This window comes from Scyliorhinus torazame, chromosome 11, assembly GCF_047496885.1.
Source record: "Scyliorhinus torazame isolate Kashiwa2021f chromosome 11, sScyTor2.1, whole genome shotgun sequence".
Classification (NCBI taxonomy): Eukaryota; Metazoa; Chordata; class Chondrichthyes; order Carcharhiniformes; family Scyliorhinidae; genus Scyliorhinus; species Scyliorhinus torazame.
This window is the reverse complement of record NC_092717.1, coordinates 103,383,576-103,408,414: the sequence shown is the minus strand read 5'-3', so window position 1 is coordinate 103,408,414 and position 24,839 is coordinate 103,383,576. Positions and strand designations below refer to the sequence as shown.

General features: G+C 47.3%; 1 protein-coding gene across 1 annotated transcript in view; it reads right to left on the bottom strand.

Annotated features, from left to right (window-relative positions):
• The window catches only part of LOC140385427 (somatomedin-B and thrombospondin type-1 domain-containing protein), a 62,481-nt gene that overhangs the window by 3,664 nt on the left and 33,978 nt on the right, over positions 1 to 24,839 (bottom strand). The window contains exons 2-3 of the mRNA XM_072467566.1: positions 4,013 to 4,207; positions 320 to 398 (exon numbers count right to left, since the gene is read on the bottom strand). Coding sequence (XP_072323667.1) covers positions 320 to 398; positions 4,013 to 4,207 — 274 coding nt within the window. The remainder of the gene's footprint in view (positions 1 to 319; positions 399 to 4,012; positions 4,208 to 24,839) is intronic.

Genomic DNA, 24,839 nt, shown 5'->3' with positions numbered 1-24,839 from the left:
CAGGTCAGCTTTGCCATTGCATATTCTTTGTTTTATTTAAATTAGAAAATCCAAATGTTGCAAATCTGAAATAAAAGGCTAATATTCTGGAAATATAGATTAAGGTCACCAGCAATTGAAAATAAGTTTCAACTTCCAGCAGAAACCTTTTGTCAAACACTAAAATACCAATCATAGTTATAAAATTACTTTCTTATTTGTAATGCGGCATCGTAAAGGTTTAGGCAACTATTCCATTTGACTATTTTATGAATGATTAATACCCAGCAAGTTTTGTTCGGAGTGATAAACTGGCATTATAAGGAAGATTGCTACTCACCCAGGAATCTCTTTATCTTCAAGCAAAACATGCTTTCTTCTCTCTCTATTGTACTCTGTTGTGCTTATAAAAGCAGGAACTAGAACAGTAAAACCAAAAGGGTGAATCACAAGCTGCATATCAGATAAATTATTTCATAGAATCATAGAATCCCTACAGTGACTCTTGAGAAGGTTAAATTTGAACTGAGGGGAAGGATGGAGGGGTTCTACAATTCATGGGCGTTATTCATTATGCACTTTCGAGAATTGGATTACATCGAACATTAGAGGGGGATGGGGGCTGGGAGTGTTGGGGGGAGGGGGACTGTATGTGTTAATGGTGACTGGGTGATTCCTGATTCCTTTTTGTCATTTGTTTATGTTAACATGCGGGCTAATATTTGGTGGGAGGGTGGGATCATTGTTATTGATATGGGGATTGACATTGCATTCATTACTGATTATTGTTTATTGTTGGGTGTAAATTGGGGAGAAAATGTGAAAAAGGAGAATAAAATATTTTTAAAAAAATAGAATCCCTACAGTGCAGAAGGAGAACATTCGACCCATCGAGTCTGCACCGACCCTTCAAAAGAGCACCTACCTAGGCCCAATCTCTCCTATCCCTGTAATCCCACCGAACCTTTGGACACTAAGGGCAATTAATCATGACCAATCCACTTAACCTGCACATCTTTGGACTGTGGGACGAAACCGGAGCACCCTGAGGAAACTCATGCAGACATGGAGAGAATGTTCAAACTCCACACAGATAGTCACCCAAGGTTAGAATCAAACCCGGTCAGGCGGCACAAAGGTGCAATGGTTAGCACTGCTGTCTTATGGCACTGAGGACCCGGGTTCAATCTCGGCCCCAGATCACTGTCCGTGTGGAGTTTGCACATTCTTCCCGTGTCTGTGTGGGTCTCACCCCCACAACCCAAGAATGTGCAGAGTAGGTGAATTGACCACGCTAAATTGCCCCTTAATTGGAAAAAAAGATTTTAATTTAAAAAAAGAATTGAACCCGAGTCCCTGGCGCTGTGAGGCAGCAGTGCTAACCATGTGTCACCGTGCCACTCTCGAGTCATAGGGTGGAGTTTTGTTGGCAGTGGGTGGTGGGCCGTGTAGCAAAAGATGAAAAGGAATTTTATTAGAGCTGCCCTATTAATGACCAGCAGCTGTGGGAATTGGCCAATAATGGACAGCAGGTGGAGTAGATCCCAGCACCTCAGAAGCAAGCACCGTGTTTGATGAGAAAGCAGGACTCTGGTGGACAACAGTACAAACCGAGAGGGAAGCCAGGTAAATGTGATGGTAGTGCAATGGTGGCTGACAGAAAGCATGAGATCGATTGTAACCTGCAATGTTTCTTCTTAAGGCCTCTCACTCCCTTTACTCTGTATACATAAGGTCCATTTCAGAGTTTTCCCAGCCTCCAGCTTGTCATTCTTAAGCTTTATTCACCCCACCCTCCCTGTATTGCAATGTTGCTGCTTGTAACTGCAGCCCACAGTGACCTGCTGCTAAGTCCCTGCCTCCTTGTAGCTGGCCACACTCTTGTTATGAACTCCTAAAATCTACTGTAAAATACTGATTAATTGGCCCCTTAACAAGTTTAATTGCTCGCCCAGTGCCGAAAACCATGGTCTCCCCCAGTAGCTTGCCTGTCTCTGGGAATCTCCAATGGAAGAGGGAACTGTTGGGCTTCTGTACTGATGTCTTTTCCTGCCAATTTGCCAGCCCACCTGCCACCTGGCCCATTATCCTGGGGTGAGAAAATTCCGCCCAATGGCAATGGCACAGTGGTATTGTCACTGGATTAATAATTAATGAGACTCAGGGTAATGCTCTGGGGACTCAGGTTCAAATCCCACCAGGGCAGATGGTGGAATTTGAATTCAATTTTTAAAAAAGTCTAATGATGACCATGAAACCATCGCCGATTGTCATAAAAACCCATCTGGTTCACTAATGTCCTTTAGGGAAGGAATCTGCCGTCCTTACCTGGTCTGTGACTCCAGACCCACAACAATGTGGTCGACTCTTAAATGCCCTTAGGGATGGGCAATAAATGCTGGCCCAGCCAGCGATGCCCACATTCCATAAACAATTTTTTTTTAAAACAGGACGACCATTCAGCCCATTAAGTCTATGCTGACTTTCTGTAGAACAATCTAGTCAGTCCTATTCCTCTGTTCTGTCCCTGTAGCGCGACCACTTTATTTCCCTCTCGGGTCTATCAATAAGAAAATCAATTAATACAGCCAATAAAATATACAAGTCAAACACGGTTTTCCAGGATAACTTTAAAAAAGAGGTGAAACACATATGCATTCACGTCTGACATTAAAAGGACCCACAATAAATATGTTTTTGCAATAAGTCACTAGCCTCGCTAAAGAATCGGCAAATTCCGCACCCATGTTATCTCTCCATTAGGTCATGGTGCAGGTAGTGGCCTATTTCATTAAAACTTCAATCATCATTGTCACTGCCACTTCTAGATTCACTCAATTGCAAGTCATTCTCAATGTGCTCAGAAGCTGATTGCTTCCAGTTCTGCTCCTGCAATTAGTAACATGGTTCTGTCACTTAATTTTTCTGTTTTTAGCAGTAAAGACATAGCCAAATAAGGCAATCCAATTGTAGCCTAAAAGGCTTGCCAGCTATAGAAGAAGCAAATTTCTTAATATACAACAGACTAGAATCCATGCTTTTGTATATTTGCTAACTGCCACAGTTTTCTAATTACAATAAAAAATCTTTGACTGAGATGCACCGTAGGATATCTTGAGGCCATCAGAGGTCCCATATAACTGGAATTACTTTCCTTACTATGAATAATTTAATATTAATGAACAGCAAGTTCACAGTCAAACCTGCAAATAAACCAATGTTATCATAATGGCTGCTTACTCATGTCTCCACGGTTGTTAAAACTGCAAAGAAGAAAACGGTTACACTTTGACTTCTCTCACTGTCAGAATTCTCCAAACATCAACATCTATTTACCTCCTGTCAAACTGATATCTCTGCATCAAACATTAGCCATTTAGTAGAGATATTGCTGGGCGGCTTCATGCTGAGTTCTGCTAAATTATACAGAAAAGCCCATGACAAATGAATGCTTTCAGGATTAGAGGTGGCAATCATATTTCTTAGAAAATGGTTATGCAGTGTCACATAGAGTTAAGCCACTATCCTTTCACTCTGGAGATCTGGGTACAAATCCGACCCTGACTAATAGAACAATAGTATCTTCTCTCTGCCAGCTCTAGGGATCCCAAGTGAAATGAGATCATGCATTCCACTACACAAAGTGGCCTGGGGTTTGGCATCAATTGGCAGATCTCTTGAAGCTGTGAGAGTAGCTGGTGTGGGAAATGAAAAGTTCATACGGTGATGCTCTGGGATGTTTTTCTGATTTTAGCTTTGTGTTGTGTCATACAATGAGAATATTTTTTACATATAACTCATTCATTCACAGCCTTGGAAGTGCTTGATGATAATAGAGTTGAAATAGGCGATGGGAAAATGTTCCGTTGCCCCAGTGCTCACTTTAATCAACAAAATAAACAAGCAATATGTCAATTTGTAATGCCCAAACAAGCTTTCTTACTAATTAAAAGCAACATTTGGATAAATCAGAAGAAAAATCTGAAAGACTACATTGGGAGTGAGATTCTGAACAAATCTATCAGATCTTTACCATAGGAATGTCCACAATGTACACCCTGATAATTCATGTACTCCAGGCAGCCTGCTCGTTCCTCTAGTGGTGGGCAAGGATCTCCATGATTCTGAGGCTCTTGCTCAATGTGACGTCGTCGAATCCGCATGTTTGGTTGGCATTGCTCAGCACATCCACTCCAGTGACTCCACTCACTCACCACACATGGACTGCCTGGAAACAAGAAAACAGCTTGAAGTTACAATGTTTGCTCAGGTTTGTGGGTCATACTATTATAGCAAAGATTTTGGGATGCTGTGGTGTAAATCTATCTTGTCGCATTAAAGTGCGCACTTATAATTATTTTACAATATGATCTATGGCTCATTCAATTCCATGGAAATTATCCTTCCATTAAATTCTAACCTGACCACATTCTTTTTGACATATATTGTAAAGGTCCTTCCTGTTGATTCCCTTATTCCCACTTTCTTTATTTTTTGCCATTATCATTTTGATCAATGGATGCTTAATGGACATGTATCTTTCAAGCAGCAGAGAGAATGAGGAATTCAAAGAGTTGCAACATAGTATATGGTGCTAGTTTTTAAGCAGCAGAATTCAGGCTCTGTGGCATCCGAGAAATGGGATAGGACTCAGTTCGATTGGTTGGCTGGTGGTCAATGAATTAGCCAAAAGGCCATATTCTGCCAGTAACAGGTGGTGATTGGATCATGCCTGAGTGGGATGATTTCCAGAGACCTAAGGAAAGCTGAGTTGGAGACCTGGACACTCATGGAAAAGGATCTGCTCTTTCTCTCTATCCCTCGTGTTTTCTCCAGAAAAGCTGCCGTATTTCTGAAACTGCAAACTCCTGAATGAATCTACAGTGAAAACCATTACAGACTGCAAACAGAAATCTCGAACTAGATCATAGAATTTACAGTGCAGAAGGAGGCCATTTGGCCCATTGGGTGTGCAGCAGCCCTTGGAAAGAGCACCCTACGTAAGCCCACACCTCCACCCTATCCCCATAACCCAGTAACCCCACCCAACCTTTTTGGACACTAAGAGAAATTTAGTATGGCCAATCCACCTAACCTGCACACCTTTGGACTGTAGGAGGAAACCGGAGCACCAGGAGGAAAACCACACAAACACAGGGAGAATGTGCAGATTCCACACAGATAGTGACCCAAGCCGGGAATTCAACCTGGGACCTTGGTGCTGTGAAGCAACAGTGCTAACCACTGTGCTACCATGCCAAACTGAAAGCTTTTAAGTAGGTGTGGTAGAAACAACCATCTGAAACAAAGACTCTTTTTTTTTAATGTACTTATTATTTTACACTCCTCTGCTCCCCTCTGTGTTTGTCTGACTTGTGCATGTGTGTAGAGGGCGGGGTGAGTTTAAGTGGGGGGGGGGCGTGGGGGGGGTTAGGAATTAGATAATAGTTAACCTGTTGTATTTGCTGCATATGGAATTATAGTTACTGCTATTAATAAACTTAATTATGGTTACATTTACAAACCTGGTGACTGTAGTTATTGGGCAGCCAAGGGCCAAAGACTTTGGGTGTTTTTTCTAAGAAATATTTATCAATTTCAACTGTGTTATGACTCCGGGTCAAGTGGGGCAGGAATTGACCGCACACTAGCCCAGAAGTCGTAACAGCTTGTAAACATAAAATTTCAGCAGAGCTGTTCTTACTTGACAACAGTTTCAGTTTTCCAGGGGAATTATAATTTGTACAGAGTATTTATGCTTAATAACATCTTGTATTTATTTTTATTGCGAAACAAGTGGGTAGAGAGGTAAAGGACAAAGAAGGATGATTATCTTCCTATTCTTGATGTTAATGGGATTACTCTACCCTCAGACTAATTATGTGATGATTTTCTACCTCACAAAGTACTTTTGTAGTTCATGTACAGGCATAATAGTTTGCTTTTGCCAGAAATGCAATACATTGTTGTCTAATGCTCCATCGACTGATAAATCAACAAGTACAAAATTCACTAGCCCAGGGTTGGAGCCACACTATTCCAGAAAAATCCCAAAGATACAAAAGACCACAGAAAGTTGGTTTGAGGATATTTTTTTATTACAGTCAAGCTGCAGGTCCCAGATGTGCCCCAGAGTCAGCTCATTTGTCACAGAAGGCATCAAGCATTATAAGGTTCAGTAGGAGTGAGAATGAGAATTTGGTAATTTGGTGCAATGAGGTAATTCGGTGAAGAGTGGGAGAAGGTGCTTTTTCCCGACTGTTTTGTTCTCTCTCTTTCTTCGGGCCTAATTTTGGGAGCCGTTCGGAGGAGGAGGCGGAGCAGTCTCTGTGAGTATAAAAACCTAACGGTAACTTCCTGTTTTCCAGTTTTTTTTCCAAAGTGACGTCAGAGGGAAGCTGTGATCTGATTGGTTGATAGCAAATCTGCCCCAAATTTTTTTAAAAACACAGCTAAACTCGTAAACCTAAATTAAACTAATTAATTAATTAGTGATGGCTGGTCAGGTGATGTGCTTGAGCTGCTTGATGTGGAAGCTGGCAGATCCCATTGCGAGCTGCAGCGACCACATCTGCAGTAAGTGTTGGCTGCTCGAGGAGCTCCGGCTCAGAGTTGATGAGCTGGAGTCTGAGCTTCAAACACTGAGGCACATCCGGGAGGGGGAGACTTACCTGGACACTGTGTTTCAGGAGGCAGTCACACCTGTCAGAGTAAGTAGTTTAAATCCTGCCAGTGGCCAGGGACAGCAGGGTGTGACTGCAAGTCAGGCAGGTAAAGGGAACCAGCAGTCAGGAACTCAGGAGCCTCAGCCCTTGACCCTGTCCAACAGGTATGAGGCACTTGCTCCCTGTGTGGATGGCGAACAGGGCTGCAGGAAGGATGAGTCAGCTGACCAAGGCACCATGGTTCAGCAGGCCATTCAAGGGGAGGGAGTAAATAGGCAAGTTGTAGTTGTTGGGGATTCTATTATCAGGGGGATAGATAGTATCCTTTGTGAGCAGGATAAAGAGTCCCGCATGGTATGTTGCCTGCCCGGTGCTAGGGTGCGGGACATCTCTGACCGGCTTGAAAGGATACTGGAGAGGGAGGGGGAGGATCCAGTTGTTGTGGTCCATGTCGGTACCAAATACATAGGCAAGTCTAGAAAAGAGGACCTGTTTAGAGATTATAAAGAGATAGGATTCAAATTAAAAAACAGGTCCTCAAGGGTCATAATCTCCGGATTACTGCCCGAGCCATGTGCAAATTGGCATAGGGAGGCAAGAATAAGGGAAATTAACACGTGGCTGAAAGAGTGGTGTGGGAAAGAGGGGTTTCTTTTCATGGGACACTGGCATCAGTTTTGGGACGGGGGGAACCTATACCGTTGGGATGGTCTCCACCTGAACCGAGCTGGGACCAGTGTTCTGGCGAAAAGAGTAAATAGGGTGGTCAATAGGACTTTAAACTAGAGATTGGGGGGGAAGGGAAAGTCAGGGAACCAAGAGGTGAAGTAATCAGTGGGAAGCGTAGCTGCTTAGGAATACAAAAAAGCACAAAAAGACAGAACTCAGGAGAGGTTACGATAGTCCCCATCCCACAAAATATGACACAGTGTATGGAAAGGCTCAGGAAACCAAGGTCCACCACACTAAGAAAACAAAAAGGGACGGTCAATAGAGAATTAAAGGTGCTATATTTAAATGCGCGCAGTGTACGTAACAAGGTAGATGAGCTTGTGGCCCAGATTGTGACTGGCAGGTATGATGTGGTAGGCATCACAGAGACGTGGTTGCAGGGGGTTCAGGACTGGCATTTAAACATCCAGGGATTCACAACCTATCGAAAAGACAGAGAGATAGGCAGAGGGGGCAGGGTTGCCTTGTTAATTAGGAATGAAATTAAATCAATAGCACTAAACGACATAGGGTCAGATGATGTGGAGTCTGTGTGGGTAGAGTTGAGGAACCATAAAGGCAAAAGAAACATAATGGGAGTTATGTACAGGCCTCCTAACAGTGGTCAGGACCAGGGGCACAAAATGCACCACAAAATAGAAAGTGCATGTCAGAAAGGCAAGGTCACAGTGATCATGGGGGACTTCAATATGCAGGTGGATTGGGTAAATAATGCTGCCAGTGGACACAAGGAAAGGGAATTCATTGAATGTTTACAGGAGGGCTTTTTGGAACAGCTTGTGATGGAGCCCACGAGGGAACAGGCCATTCTGGACTTAGTGTTATGTAATGAGCCAGACTTGACAAAAGATCTTAAAGTAAGGGAACACTTAGGAGGCAGTGATCATAATATGGTAGAATTCAATCTCCAATTTGAAAGAAAGAAGGTAGAATCAGATGTAAAGGTGTTACAGTTAAATAAAGGTGACTACAGGGGCATGAGGGAGGAACTGACGAAAATCGACTGGGAGCAAAGCCTAGTGGGAAAGACAGTAGAACAGCAATGGCAGGAGTTTCTGGGAGTAATTGAGGACACAGTACAGAGGTTCATCCCAAAAAAAAGAAAGGTTATCAGAGGGGGGGTTTAGGCAGCCATGGCTGACAAAGGAAGTCAGGGAATGCATCAAAGCAAAAGAGAAAGCCTATAATGTGGCAAAGAGTAGTGGGAAGTCAGAAGATTGGGAAGCCTACAAAAACAAACCGAGGATAACAAAGAGAGAAATAAGGAAAGAGAGTATCAATTATGAAGTTAGGCTAGCCAGTAACATTAGGAATGATAGTAAAAGTGTATTTAAATACATTAAAAACAAACGGGAGGCAAAAGTAGACATTGGGCCGCTCCAAAATGACGCTGGTAATCTAGTGATGGGAGACAAGGAAATAGCTGAGGAACTAAATAAGTACTTTGCGTCAGTCTTCACAGTAGAAGACATGAGTAATATCCCAACAATTCAGGAGAGTCAGGGGGCAGAGTTGAATATGGTAGCCATCACAAAGGAGAAAGTGCTAGAGAAACTAAGAGGTCTAAAAATTGATAAATCCCCGGGCCCAGGTGGGCTACATCCTAGAGTTCTAAAGGAGATAGCTGAAGAAATAGTGGAGGCGTTAGTTATGATCTTTCAAAAGTCACTGGAGTCAGGGAAAGTCCCAGAGGATTGGAAAATCGCTGTTGTAACCCCCCTGTTCAAGAAGGGAACAAGGAAAAAGATGGAAAATTATAGGCCAATTAGCCTAACCTCGGTTGTTGGCAAGATTCTAGAATCCATTGTTAAGGATGAGATTTCTAAATTCTTGGAAGTGCAGGGTTGGATTAGGACAAGTCAGCATGGATTTAGTAAGGGGAGGTCGTGCCTGACAAACCTGTTAAGAGTTCTTTGAAGAGATAACAAATAGGTTAGACCAAGGAGAGCCAATGGATGTTATCTATCTTGACTTCCAAAAGGCCTTTGATAAGGTGCCTCACGGGAGACTGCTGAGTAAAATAAGGGCCCATGGTATTCGAGGCAAGGTACTAACATGAATTGACGACTGGCTGTCAGGCAGAAGGCAGAGAGTTGGGATAAAAGGTTCTTTTTCGGAATGGCACCCAGTGACGAGTGGTGTCCCGCAGGGTTCAGTGTTGGGGCCACTGCTGTTCTCTTTATATATTAAGGATCTAGATGACGGGACTGGGGGCATTCTGGCTATGTTTGCCGATGATACAAAGATAGGTGGAGGGGCAGGTAGTATGGAGGAGGTGGGGAGGCTGCAGAAAGATTTAGGACTTCCGGGTGCGGCGATGACCAGCTAAGTCGCACGTTTCGGCAGCTCCCGGTGGAACGGACTTTTGGGCTCTTAATAGGAGCCCCATCGGCAATTTTAACGGCAAATAACACTGTGCGGTAATCCAGAAGGGAATCCCCCCTGGACACGGATGGAAAAAAGAGAGGAAAGTAGCCGGATTGCGGTGGATCCTCAAGAGCAGCGGCCAGGAAGGCAGGCACAAAGCAAGATGGCGTCGGAAGGAGGCAGTTTAATATGGGGCCCTGACCAACAAGAGTTCCTGCGGCGTTGTGTAGATGAACTCAAAAAGGAGATGAAGAAGGAGCTGTTGGCCCCGATATTACAAGCGATTGAGGGGCTAAAGGAGGAGCAAAAGACCCAGGAACAGGAGCTTCGGGTCGTGAAGTCAAAGGCTGCTGAGAATGAGGACGACATACAGGGCCTGGTGGTGAAAACGGAGATCCACGAGTCACAACACAAAAGATGTGTGGAAAGGCTGGAGGTGCTGGAGAACAATGCGAGGAGGAAGAACTTAAGGATTCTTGGTCTTCCAGGAGGGGCGGACGTCGGGGCATATGTGAGCACGATGCTGCATTCGTTAATGGGATCAGAGGCCCCGACGGGTCCGCTGGAGGTGGAGGGAGCCTATCGGGTTATGGCGCGAAGGTAGAGGGCTGGAGGAATTCCTCGAGCAATAGTTGTGAGATTTCTCCGATACAAGGACAGAGAGATGGTCCTCAGATGGGCCAAGAAAACTCGGAACAGTAGGTGGGAGAATGCGGTGATCCGCATATATCAAGATTGGAGTGCGGAGGTGGCGAGAAGGAGGGCAAGCTTTAATCGGGCCAAGGCGGTGTTGCATAAAAGGAAGGTCAAATTCGGAATGTTGCAACCGGCAAGACTGTGGGTCACACATCTAGGGAAACACCACTATTTCAAAACGGCAGACGAGGCGTGGACATTTATTGTCGAGGAGAAGCTGGAGTGAGCGGGCCAGAAAAAGAACGCTTGGGGCAAAAGTGGGGGGGTGAATTTGTGGGATGAAGGGGGGAAAAAGGGGAAGAGGGGACTTCACAGGTTGTTAAACCTGCGACCCTGTAACTTCTCTTTCTTCCCCATGTCGTGGGGGAGGGGGTGAGGGAGGATGAGGAGCTGAGGGCGCCGGCCATTGGGGGCGGGGCCAAAAGGGGAAGCGCGGGCTTTGTTCCCACGCTATGGTAATCATGGCGGGAACAGGGAAGCAGGAAGGAGGGGGCCTCGCACAGTGTGAGCCGAGGTCACGGGGGGAAGCCGAGGTCGGCCAGAGTTTGCTGACTTCTGGGAGCAACATGGGGGGTGCAATTACGCTAGCTTGGGATCTAGCGGGGGGGGGGGTTAACTGGGTTGCTGCTGCTGGGGAGAAGGGGGAGCTGGTATGGGAGGGGGGGGTCGGGGCGGGGGGGGCGCCGCCTGAGGGGGATACAGCTATGTGGGAACCGGGTGAGGAGCTGGATTGAAAAAGGTAACGGCTAGTCGTCAAGGGGGGGGTGTAAAGAGCCCCCCAACCCGGTTGATCACGTGGAATGTGAGAGGGCTGAACGGGCCGATTAAGAGGGCACGGGTACTCGCACACCTAAAGAAACTTAAGGCAGATGTGGTTATGCTTCAGGAGACGCATCTGAAGCTGACAGACCAGGTTAGACTTCGCAAAGGGTGGGTGGGGCAGGTGTTTCATTCGGGGCTAGATGCAAAAAACAGGGGGGTGGCCATACTAGTGGGGAAGCGGGTAATGTTTGAGGCAAAGACTATAGTGGCGGATAGTGGGGGCAGATACGTGATGGTGAGTGGCAAACTGCAAGGGGAGGCGGTGGTATTAGTGAACGTGTATGCCCCGAACTGGGTTGATGCCAATTTTATGAGGCGTATGTTAGGACGAATCCCGGACCTAGAAGTGGGGAAGTTGGTAATGGGTGGAGACTTTAATACGGTGCTGGACCCAGGGCTGGACAGATCGAGGTCCAGGACCGGAAGGAGGCCGGCTGCAGCTAGGGTGCTTAAGGATTTTATGGTGCAGATGGGAGGAGTCGATCCCTGGAGATTTAGTAGACCTAGGAGTAAGGAGTTTTCGTTTTTCTCCTATGTACATAAAGTATTTTCACGAATAGATTTTTTTGTTTTGGGAAGGGCACTGATCCCAAAGGTGACGGGGACGGAGTACACGGCTATAGCCATCTCGGATCATGCTCCACACTGGGTGGGCCTGGAGATAGGGGAAGAAAAACAACAGCTTCCACCCTGGAGAATGGACATGGGATTATTGGCAGATGAGGGGGTGTGTTTAAGGGTGAGGGGGTGTATTGAAAGGTACTTGGAACTTAATGATAATGGGGAGGTACAGGTGGGAGTGGTCTGGGAGGCACTGAAGGCAGTGGTTAGAGGGGAGCTGATATCTATTAGGGCACATAAAGGAAAGCAGGAGGGTAGGGAAAGGGAGCGGTTGTTGAAAGAACTTCTGAGGGTGGACAGACAATATGCGGAGGCACCGGAGGAGGGACTATACAGGGAAAGGCAAAGGCTACATGTAGAATTTGACTTGTTGACTACGGGTAAGGCAGAGGCACAATGGAGGAAGGCGCAGGGTGTACAGTACGAATATGGGGAGAAGGCGAGTAGGTTGTTGGCCCACCAACTGAGGAAAAGGGGAGCAGCGAGGGAGATAGGGGGGGTGAGAGATGAGGAGGGAGAGATGGAGCAGGGAGCGGAGAGAGTGAATGGAGTGTTCAAGGCATTTTATGAAAGATTATATGAAGCGCAGCCCCCGGACGGGAAGGAGAGAATGATGTGCTTTCTGGATCAGCTGGAATTTCCTAAGGTGGAGGAACAGGAGAGAGTGGGGCTGGGAGCACAGATTGAGACGGAGGAAGTAGTGAAAGGGATTGGAAGCATGCAGGCGGGGAAGGCCCCGGGACCAGACGGATTCCCAGTTGAATTCTATAAGAAATATTTGGACTTGCTGGCCCCGCTACTGATGAGAACCTTTAATGAGGCGAGGGAAAGGGGGCAGCTGCCCCCGGCTATGTCAGAGGCAACGATATCGCTCCTCCTAAAGAAGGTAAAAGACCCGCTGCAATGCGGGTCATACAGGCCCATTTCCCTCCTGAATGTGGATGCTAAGATTCTGGCCAAGGTAATGGCAATGAGGAAAGAGGATTGTGTCCCGGGGGTGGTCCATGAGGACCAAACTGGGTTTGTGAAGGGGAGACAGCTAAATACAAATATACGGAGGCTGCCAGGGGTAATGATGATGCCCCCACCAGAGGGGGAAGCGGAGATAGTGGTGGCGATGGATGCCGAGAAAGCATTTGGTAGAGTGGAGTGGGATTATTTGTGGGAGGTGTTGAGGAGATTTGGCTTTGGGGACGGGTATATCAGGTGGGTACAGTTGCTGTATAGGGCCCCGATGGCGAGCGTGGTCACGAATGGACGGGGGTCTGACTATTTTCGGCTCCATAGAGGGACGAGGCAGGGATGTCCTCTGTCCCCATTATTGTTTGCATTGGCGATTGAACCCCTGGCCATGGCACTGAGGGGTTCCAGGAAGTGGAGGGGTGTACTTAGGGGGGGGAGAAGAACACCGGGTATCTCTGTATGCGGATGATTTGTTGCTATATGTGGCGGACCCGGCGGAGGGGATGCCAGAGATAATGCGGATACTTGGGGAGTTTGGGGATTTTCCAGGGTATAAACTGAACATGGGGAAAAGTGAGTTATTTGTGGTGCATCCGGGGGAGGAGAGCAGAGAGATAGAGGATTTACCGTTGAGGAAGGTAACAAGGGACTTCCGGTACCTGGGGATCCAGATAGCCAAGAATTGGGGTACATTACAAAGGCTTAATTTAACACGGTTGGTGGAACAGATGGAGGAGGATTTCAAGAGATGGGACATGGTGTCCCTGTCATTGGCAGGTAGGGTGCAGGCGGTTAAAATGGTGGTCCTCCCGAGATTCCTTTTTGTGTTCCAGTGCCTCCCGGTGGTGATCACGAAGGCTTTTTTCAAAAGAATTGAGAAGAGCATTGTGAGTTTTGTGTGGGCTGGGAAGACCCCGAGAGTGAGGCGGGGATTCTTGCAACGTAGTAGGGACATGGGGGGGGGGGGCTGGCACTACCGAGCCTAAGTGAGTACTACTGGGCCGCCAATGTTTCAATGGTGTGTAAGTGGATGGGAGAAGGGGAGGGAGCGGCGTGGAAGAGATTGGAGAGTGCGTCCTGCAGGGGGACTAGCCTGCAAGCAATGGTGACGGCGCCGTTGCCGTTCTCACCAAAGAAATACACCACAAGCCCGGTGGTGGTGGCTACATTGAAAATTTGGGGGCAGTGGAGACGGCATAGGGGAGGGACGGGAGCTACGGTGCGGTCCCCGATAAGAAACAATCATAGGTTCGTTCCGGGGAGAATGGATGGGGGATTTGGAGCATGGCAAAGAGCTGGGGTAGTACAATTAAGAGATCTATTTGTAGATGGGACGTTTGCGAGTCTGGGGGCACTGACGGAGAAATATGGGTTGCCCCAAGGGAATGCATTTCGGTATATGCAATTGAGGGCTTTTGCGAGGCAACAGGTGAGGGCATTGCCGCTGCTCCCGACGCAGGAAGTGCAGGATAGAGTGATCTCAGAGACATGGGTGGGGGACGGTAAGGTGGCAGACATATACAGGGAGATGAGGGACGAGGGGGAGATCATGGTAGATGAGCTGAAAGGGAAATGGGAAGAAGAACTGGGGGAGGAGATTGAGGAGGGGTGTGGGCGGATGCCCTACGTAGGGTAAACTCATCGTCCTCGTGTGCCAGGCTAAGCCTGATACAATTTAAGGTGCTACACAGGGCGCATATGACTGGAGCACAGCTTAGTAAATTTTTTTGGGTAGAGGATAGGTGTGCGAGATGCTCGAGAGGCCCAGCGAATCACACCCACATGTTCTGGTCATGCCCGGCACTACAGGGGTTCTGGGTGGGGGTGGCAAAGGTGCTTTCGAAGGTGGTGGGGGTCCGGGTCGAACCAAGCTGGGGGTTGGCTATATTTGGGGTTGCAGAAGAGCCGGGAGTGCAGGAGGCGAGAGAGGCTGACGTGTTGGCCTTTGCGTCCCTTGTAGCCCGGCGCAGGATATTGTTAATGTGGAAGGAAGCCAAACCCCCGGGTGTGGAGACCTGGATAAACGATATGGCAGGGTTCATAAAGTTAGAACGGATTAAGTTCGTGTTAAGGGGTTCACCAGGCGGTGGCAACCGTTCGTCGACTACCTCACAGAAAGATAGAGGGAATGGAAAAGTAGATAACAGCAGCAACCGGGTGGGGGGGGGGGGGGGGGAATCGGACGGACTCTCAGGGATGTTATTGTATATGTATAGGTATTTGGTATATGTAATTGTATATTGGATTGTTGGATTGTATTTTTGGAGAGTATTTATTTTGGACAAGGCAGTTGCCATTTAGTTTTGTTTTTTGTTTTGTTTATATATTACTTATCTATTTGTTTAAAACTGGCCACGGTTATTTATATTGCTTTATTGTTGTGTAAAAGAAACACTACGTATTGTTATGTTTGGCCAAAAAACTTGAAAAAATATATTTTTAAAAAAAAGAAAGATTTAGACAGTTTAGGAGAGTGGTCCAAGAAATGGCTGATGAAATTCAACGTGGGCAAGTGCGAGGTCTTGCACTTTGGAAAAAAGAATAGAGGCATGGACTATTTTCTAAACGGTGACAAAATTCATAATGCTGAAGTGCAAAGGGACTTGGGAGTCCTAGTCCAGGATTCTCGAAAGGTAAACTTGCAGGTTGAGTCCGTAATTAAGAAAGCAAATGCAATGTTGTCATTTATCTCAAGAGGCTTGGAATATAAAAGCAGGGATGTACTTCTGAAGCTTTATAAAGCATTGTTAGGCCCCATTTAGAATATGGTGAGCAATTTTGGGCCCCACACCTCAGGAAGGACATACTGGCACTGGAGCGGGTCCAGCGGAGATTCACACGGATGATCCCAGGAATGGTAGGCCTAACATACGATGAACATCTGAGGATCCTGGGGTTATATTCATTGGAGTTTAGGAGGTTGAGGGGAGATCTAATAGAAACTTACAAGATAATGAATGGCTTAGATAGGGTGGAGGTAGGGAAGTTGTTTCCATTAGCAGGGGAGACTAGGACCCGGGGGCACAGGCTTAGAATAAAAGGGAGTCACTTTAGAACAGAGATGAGGAGAAATTTCTTCAGCCAGAGAGTGGTGGGTCTGTGGAATTCATTGCCACAGAGGGCGGTGGAGGCCGGGACGTTGAGTGTCTTTAAGACAGAAGTTGATAAATTCTTGATTTCTCGAGGAATTAAGGGCTATAGAGAGAGAGCGGGTAAATGGAGTTGAAATCAGCCATGATTGAATGGTGTGTGGACTCGATGGGCCGAATGGCCTTACTTCCGCTCCTATGACTTATGGTCTTATGGAGATGGGAAGTGATTGGAAGGGGAGTAGATAAAGTGTACACATGCTGCCCACCACATTAGAGCTTGGATGCCTGTTTTATGCCTGTAAAATTGACGTATAATCCAATTATGGCAACCTTTGAGTTAAAATGTCAGGTGAAGTTGCAATTCTGATCATATCCCACTGTCTGTGTTCGAGTGTCCCACTCCACCAATAAGATGTATAATTTTATGGATGCATGTTGCAAGTGTCATGTGAAAGTACCTTTAAGACATGGATGTTTAAGCAATGTACCTTTAAGAAAACAGTGATGTCAGAGAGTGGGTGGGGCTGAGCTCAGGTCAGCCATTTTCCAGTTTAGTTTTGTAGTTTGGAGGTAAAGAGCTGGGTGTGTGTCTGGGTTTTGCAGTGAGCTGGATCTCTGCCATAAAAGACTATCTTTGGATCATTTGGGCGATTTAAACTTATAATAGTGAAGCCTTTAACCTGATGTGATTTTGTTTAAAGGTGTTAAGTCTCTTGGAAGTTTGAAGGAACATTTTTTTTTTTAATAAATATTTTATTGAAAATTTTTGGTCAACCAACACAGTACATTGTGCATCCTTTACACAACATTATAACAATACAGATAATAATGACCTTTTTTATATAAACAAAAAACAACAAATAAATAAATATTAAATAACAAAAATGAAAACTAGCCCTAATTGGCAACTGCCTTGTCACAAGCTATACCCCCCCCCACCCCCCCCCCCCCCATCCCTCCCCCCCCCCACCCCCCCATGTCCTGGGCTGCTGCTGCTGCCTTCTTTTTTCCCCCATCTATCTTTCCGCAAGATATTCGACGAACGGTTGCCACCGCCTGGTGAACCCTTGAGCCGACCCCCTTAGGACGAACTTAATCCGCTCTAGCTTTATGAACCCCGCCATATCATTTATCCAGGTCTCCACCCCCGGGGGCTTGGCTTCTTTCCACATTAGCAATATCCTGCGCCGGGCTACTAGGGACGCAAAGGCCAAAACATCGGCCTCTCTCGCCTCCTGCACTCCCGGCTCTTGTGCAACCCCAAATATAGCCAACCCCCAGCTTGGTTCGACCCGGACTCCTACTACTTTTGAAAGCGCCTTTGTCACCCCCACCCAAAACCTCTGTAGTGCCGGGCATGACCAAAACATATGGGTATGATTCGCTGGGCTTCTCGAGCATCTCGCACACCTATCCTCCACCCCAAAAAATTTACTGAGCCGTGTTCCGGTCATATGTGCCCTGTGTAATACCTTAAACTGAATCAGGCTTAGCCTGGCGCACGAGGACGACGAGTTTACCCTGTTTAGGGCATCTGCCCACAGCCCCTCCTCGATCTCCTCCCCTAGCTCTTCTTCCCATTTCCCTTTTAGTTCGTCCACCATAGTCTCCCCTTCGTCCCTCATTTCCCTATATATATCCGACACCTTACCGTCCCCCACCCATTTCTTTGAGATGACTCTGTCCTGCACCTCTTGTGTCGGGAGCTGCGGGAATTCCCTCACCTGTTGCCTCGCAAAAGCCCTCAATTGCATGTACCTGAATGCATTCCCTTGGGGCAACCCATATTTCTCGGTCAGCGCTCCCAGACTTGCGAACTTCCCATCCACAAATAGATCTTTCAGTTGCGTTATTCCTGCTCTTTGCCACATTCCATATCCCCCATCCATTCCCCCCGGGGCAAACCTATGGTTGTTTCTTATCGGGGACCCCCCCAATGCTCCGGTCTTTCCCCTATGTCGTCTCCACTGTCCCCAAATCTTCAGTGTAGCTACCACCACCGGGCTCGTGGTGTAGTTCCTCGGTGAGAACGGTAATGGGGCTGTCACCATAGCCTGCAGGCTGGTCCCCCTACAGGACGCCCTCTCTAATCTCTTCCACGCCGCTCCCTCCTCCTCTCCCATCCACTTACTCACCATTGAAATATTAGCGGCCCAATAATACTCACTTAGGCTCGGTAGTGCCAGCCCCCCCCTATCCCTACTACGCTGTAAGAATCCCTTCCTCACTCTCGGAGTCTTCCCGGCCCAAACAAAACCCATGATGCTCTTTTCTATCCTTTTAAAAAAAGCCTTCGTGATCACCACCGGGAGGCACTGAAACACAAAGAGGAATCTCGGGAGGACCACCATCTTAACCGCCTGCACCCTCCCTGCCATTGACAGTGCTACCATATCCCATCTCTTGAAATCTTCCTCCATCTGTTCCACCAACCGCGTTAAATTTAGCCTGTGCAATGTGCCCCAATTCTTAGCTATCTGGATCCCCAGGTAACGAAAGTCTCTTGTTACCTTCCTCAACGGTAGGTCTTCTATTTCTCTACTCTGCTCCCCTGGATGCACCACAAACAGCTCACTCTTCCCCATGTTCAATTTATACCCTGAAAAATCCCCAAACTCCCCAAGTATCCGCATTATTTCTGGCATCCCCTCCGCCGGATCCGCCACATATAGTAGCAGATCATCCGCATATAAAGATACCCGGTGTTCTTCTCCTCCCCTAAGTATTCCCCTCCATCTCTTGGAACCTCTCAGCGCTATCGCCAGGGGCTCAATCGCCAGTGCAAACAGTAATGGGGACAGAGGACATCCCTGCCTTGTCCCTCTATGGAGCCGAAAATATGCCGATCCCCGTCCATTCGTGACCACACTCGCCACTGGGGCCCTATACAACAGCTGCACCCATCTAACATACCCCTCTCCAAAACCAAATCTCCTCAACACCTCCCACAGATAATCCCATTCCACTCTATCAAATGCTTTCTCGGCATCCATCGCCACTACTATCTCCGTTTCACCCTCTGGTGGGGCCATCATCATTACCCCTAACAGCCTCCGTATATTCGTGTTCAGCTGTCTCCCCTTCACAAACCCAGTTTGGTCCTCGTGAACCACCCCCGGGACACATTCCTCTATTCTCATTGCCATTACCTTGGCCAGGACCTTGGCATCCACATTTAGGAGGGAAATTGGTCTGTAGGACCCGCATTGTAGCGGATCCTTTTCCTTCTTTAAGAGAAGCGATATCATTGCTTCAGACATAGTTGGGGGCAGTTGTCCCCTTTCCTTTGCCTCGTTAAAGGTCCTCGTCAGTACCGGGGCGAGCAAGTCCAAATATTTTCTGTAAAATTCAACTGGGAATCCGTCCGGTCCCGGGGCCTTTCCCGTCTGCATGTTCCTAATTCCTTTCGCCACTTCTTCTACCATGATCTGTGCTCCCAGTCCCACCCTTTCCTGCTCTTCCACCTTGGGAATTTCCAGCCGATCCAAAAAATCCATCATTCTCTCCCTCCCTTCCGGTGGTTGAGCTTCATACAATTTTTTATAAAATGTCTTGAACACTTCATTCACTCTCTCCGCCCCCCGCTCCATCTCTCCTTCCTCATCCCTCACTCCCCCTATTTCCCTCGCTGCTCCCCTTTTCCTCAATTGGTGTGCCAGCAATCTGCTCGCCTTCTCCCCATATTCATACTGTACACCCTGCGCCTTCCTCCATTGTGCCTCTGCAGTGCCTGTAGTCAGCAAGTCAAATTCCACATGCAGCCTTTGCCTTTCCCTGTACAGTCCCTCCTCCGGTGCTTCCGCATATTGTCTGTCCACCCTCAAAAGTTCTTGCAGCAACCGCTCCCGTTCCTTACTCTCCTGCTTCCCTTTATGTGCCCTTATTGATATCAGCTCCCCCCTAACCACCGCCTTCAACGCCTCCCAGACCACTCCCACCTGAACCTCCCCATTGTCATTGAGTTCCAAGTACTTTTCAATACATCCCCTCACCCTTAGGCACACCCCCTCATCCGCCATTAGTCCCATGTCCATTCTCCAGGGTGGGCGCCCTCCTGTTTCCTCCCCTATCTCCAAGTCTCCCCAGTGTGGGGCATGATCCGAAATGGCTATAGCCGTATATTCCGTTCCCCTCACCTTCGGGATCAATGCCCTACCCAACACAAAAAAGTCTATGCGCGAATAGACTTTATGGACATAGGAGAAAAACGAGAACTCCTTACTCCTAGGTCTACTGAATCTCCACGGGTCCACACCTCCCATCTGCCCCATAAAATCCTTAAGCACCTTGGCTGCTGCTGGCCTCCTACCAGTCCTGGACTTCGACCTATCCAGCCTTGGTTCCAACACCGTGTTAAAGTCTCCCCCCATTATCAGCTTTCCCGTCTCTAGGTCCGGGATGCGTCCTAGCATTCGCCTCATGAAGTTGGCATCATCCCAGTTCGGGGCATACACGTTTACCAAAACCACCATCTCTCCCTGTAATTTGCCACTCACCATCACGTATCTGCCCCCGTTATCCGCCACTATAGTCTTTGCCTCGAACATTACCCGCTTCCCCACTAATATAGCCACCCCCCTGTTTTTCGCATCCAGCCCCGAATGGAACACCTGCCCCACCCATCCTTTGCGCAGCCTAACCTGGTCTATCAGTTTCAGGTGCGTTTCCTGTAACATAACCACATCTGCTTTAAGTTTCTTAAGGTGTGCGAGTACTCGTGCCCTCTTTATCGGCCCGTTGAGCCCTCTCACGTTCCACGTGATCAGCCGAGTTGGGGGGCTTCCCACCCCCCCTTGCCGGTTAGCCATCATCTTTTTCCAGCTTCTCACCCAGTTCCCACGCAGCTGTATCTCCACCAGGCGGTGCCCCCCCGCCCATCCTCTCCCGTACCCACTCCCCCCTTTCCCCAGCAGCAGCAACCCAGTAATTCCCCCCTCCCACCCCCCCCGCTAGACCCCCCGCTAGCGTAATTACTCCCCCCATGTTGCTCCCAGAAGTCAGCAAACTCTGGCTGACCTCGGCTTCCCCCCGTGACCTCGGCTCGCACCGTGCGACGCCCCCTCCTTCCTGCTTCTCTATTCCCGCCATAATTATCATAGCGCGGGAACCAAGCCCGCGCCTCTCCCTCGGCCCCGCCTCCCATGGCCAACGCCCCATCTCCTCTCCCTCCCCACCTCCCCCCAACACCACCTGTGGGAGAAAGAAAAGTTACCATACCGCAGGATTAGAACATAAAACCCCTCTTCGCCCCCCCATTCGCCCCACCACTTTGTCCAAACGTTCTTTTTCATAATCCACTCATTCCAGTTTTTCTTCTACAATAAAAGTCCACGCTTCATCCGCCATCTCAAAGTAGTGGTGCCTCCCTTGATATGTGACCCACAGTCTTGCCGGTTGCAGCATTCCAAATTTTATCTTCCTTTTGTGAAGTACCCGCCTTGGCCCGATTAAAGCTCGCCCTCCTTCTCGCCACCTCCGCACTCCAGTCTTGATAAACGCGGATCACCGCGTTCTCCCATTTACTGCACCGAGTTTTCTTCGCCCATCTAAGGACCATTTCTCTATCCTTAAAACGGAGGAATCTCACCACTATGGCTCTGGGAGTTTCTCCTGCTCTCGATCCTCGCACCATAACTCGGTACGCTCCCTCCACCTCCAACGGACCCGTCGGGGCCTCCGCTCCCATTAACGAGTGCAGCATCGTGCTCACATATGCCCCGACGTCCGCCCCCTCCACACCTTCAGGAAGGCCAAGAATCCTCAGGTTGTTCCTCCTTGCGTTGTTTTCCAGTGCCTCCAACCTCTCCACACATCGTTTCTGGTGTGCCTCCTGTATCTCCGACTTCACCACCAGGCCCTGTATATCGTTCTCATTCTCGGCTGCTTTCGCCTTCACGACCCGAAGCTCCTGCTCCTGGGTCTTTTGTTCCTCTTTCAGCCCTTCGATCGCCTGTAGTATCGGGGCCAACAACTCTTTCTTCATTTCCTTTTTTATCTCCTCCACGCAGCATTTCAAGAACTCTTGTTGTTCGGGGCCCCATATGAAACTGCCACCTTCCGACGCCATCTTGGTTTTTGCTTGCCTTCCTTGCCGTTGTTCCAAAGGATCCGCTGCAATCCGGCCACTTTCCTCTCCTTTTTCCATCCGTGTCCAGGGGGAACACCCTCCTGGTTTACCGCACGGTGTTTTTAGCCGTTAAAATTGCCGTTGGGGCTCCTATCAAGAGCCCAAAAGTCCATTTCACAGGGAGCTGCCGAAACATGCGACTCAGCTGGTCATCGCCGCACCCGGAAGTCTTGAAGGAACATTTTAAGGAATTATTGACTGTTGCAATATTTTCTGAGTTATCTTTGAAGTAAGGGGTGTTAAGAGATCCAGTGTTTATTTAAGATGTTAAGTTGAGTTCATGGAATAAACAGTGTTTTGTGTTTAAAAACCCACGTGTCCATAATTGTAATACCACACCTAGGGAAAAAGCCGTGTGCTAGGAAAAGCAACAAATCCATTAAAGGGAGAGGTTGGTTGAACTCCATGATATATTTTGGGGTTCTGAAAACACCTCGCCCATAACACAAGTGATGACAGTAAACTTAATTAAATGTTAAGATTGCTGGCCAAATCTTTGCAACTGGTCTGAATGTTCAATCTACAGGTTAATTGAAATATTATCACTAGTTTGCAGTTCCAAAAATAGTTAAATAATAATATTTCCCATTTATTAAATTTGCTTAATATTTGAGGATTCATTGATTTTGTAATTCCTTGATTTCACACTAAGGCCTCTGGAGGCCCATGTGGAACAGTTTTCAAGGTTTTGAATTGAGTGAAAAAGTAATAGTGCAAAACTGGGGGCATCTCTAACAATGGAATTCTTTGTGAGGGGAAGAAAACCTTCTTAATTTTCCTCCCAACTATCATCCCCACCCAATTATGCATGATTTGCAGTATAAAATATGGGTGAGCATTTGACCTCCTGACAATGTGTTCAGAAGCAGCAGTGTTTCCAAGGATACCCGTATGATTTTTGCCTTTCTTCGCGGTGAGATGTTTGATCTGCACTTAGTGCCAGCAATGAGACAGCTAATGGGAACGTGAAGGTGGAGAGAGTCAATCTGTGACCAGATGTTTGGCACAGCAATGAGAGATTTGGATCAAGTCCTTTGTGTGAGGTCCAGTGACAGGATCTCTGAGGCAGGCAGCTCATTCACATATGTGTAATAGAATGTGTTATGGACTTGGGAAAGGTATGGTATTATTTTTCCCTTGTCTCACCTCTCAGCTGACTGCAACAAGATGCATCTGTGAGGAATGTTTTAACCCTTTTGAGTGTTGTGACTTTTAAGAACAGACTTTCTTGTAGGTTTAAACCAAAATAAATGCGAAATATTTATTTTCACAACATCCGATATGTAAGTGCAACACACACAGAGACACACATCTCAGTGGGCAACGGTAGTGGTCAGGCTTCTGGGGTATGTTCTGGTGAGCACCACACAGTTGCTGATGCACATCTGGTAAAGACAGGAATGTCCTGGCGAGAGAGCTGTGGCCGTGAGATTCAGAAATGGATGACAGCGACCCTCCAGCAGGTCCACTGCCAATTGGAGGAGTCCCAGAGGATGAGGATTCTCTTAAGGTTAACATACAAGTTTAGTTGGCAATTGGGAAGGCAAATGCAATGTTAGCATTCACGTCAAGAGGGCTAGAATGCAAGAGCAGGGATGTATTGTTGAGGCTATCTAAGAACCTGGTCAGACCCCATTTGGAATATTGTGAGCAAGTTTGGGCTCCGTATCTAAGGAAGGATGTGCTGGAACACACTTGGAGAGGATCCAGAGGTTCACAAGAATGATCCCCGGAATGAAGGACTTGTCGTATGAGGAGCAGTTGAGGACTCTGGGTCTGTACTTATAAGAACAAAAGAACTAGGAGCAGGAGTAGGCCATCTGGCCCCTTGAGCCTGCTCCGCCACTCAATGAGATCATGGCTGATCTTTTGTGGATTCAGCTCCACTTTCCGGTCCAAACACCATAACCCTTAATCCCTTTATACTTCAAAAAACTATCTTTATCTTAAAAATATTTAATGAAGGAGCCTCAACTGCTTCACTGGGCAAGGAATTCCACAGATTCACAACCCTTTGGGTGAAGAAGTTCCTTCTAAGCTCAGTCCTAAATCTACTTCCCCTTATTTTGAGGCTATGCCCCTTAGTTCTGCTTTCACCCGCCAGTGGAAACAACCTGCCCGCATCTAGCCTATGTATTCCCTTCATAACCTTATATGTTTCTATAAGATCCCCCCGCATCCTTCTAAATTTCAACGAGTACAGTCCCAGTCTACTCAATCTCTCCTCGTAATCCAACCCCTTCAGCTCTGGGATCAACCTAGTGAATCTCCTCTGCACACCCTCCAGTGCCAGTACATCCTTTCTCAGGTAAGGAGACCAAAACTGAACACAATACTCCAGGTGTGGGCTCACTAACACCTTATAAATTGCAGCATAACCTCCCTAGTCTTAAACTCCATCCCTCTAGCAATGAAGGACAAAACTCCATTTGCCTTCTTAATCACCTGTTGCACCTGTAAACCAACTTTTTGCGACTCATGCACTAGCGCACCCAGGTCTCTCTGCACAGCGGCATGTTTTAATATTTTATTTAAATAATAATCCCTTTTGCTATTATTCCTACCAAAATGGATAACCTCACATTTGTCAACATTGTATTCCATCTGCCAACCTTAGTCCATTCACTTAACCTATCTAAATCCCTCTGCAGACATCCGGTATCCTCTGCACCTTTTGCTTTACCATTCATCTAGTGTCGTCTGCAAACTTGGACACATTGCACTTGGTCCCCAACTCCAAATCATCTATGTAAATTGTGAACAATTGTGGGCCCA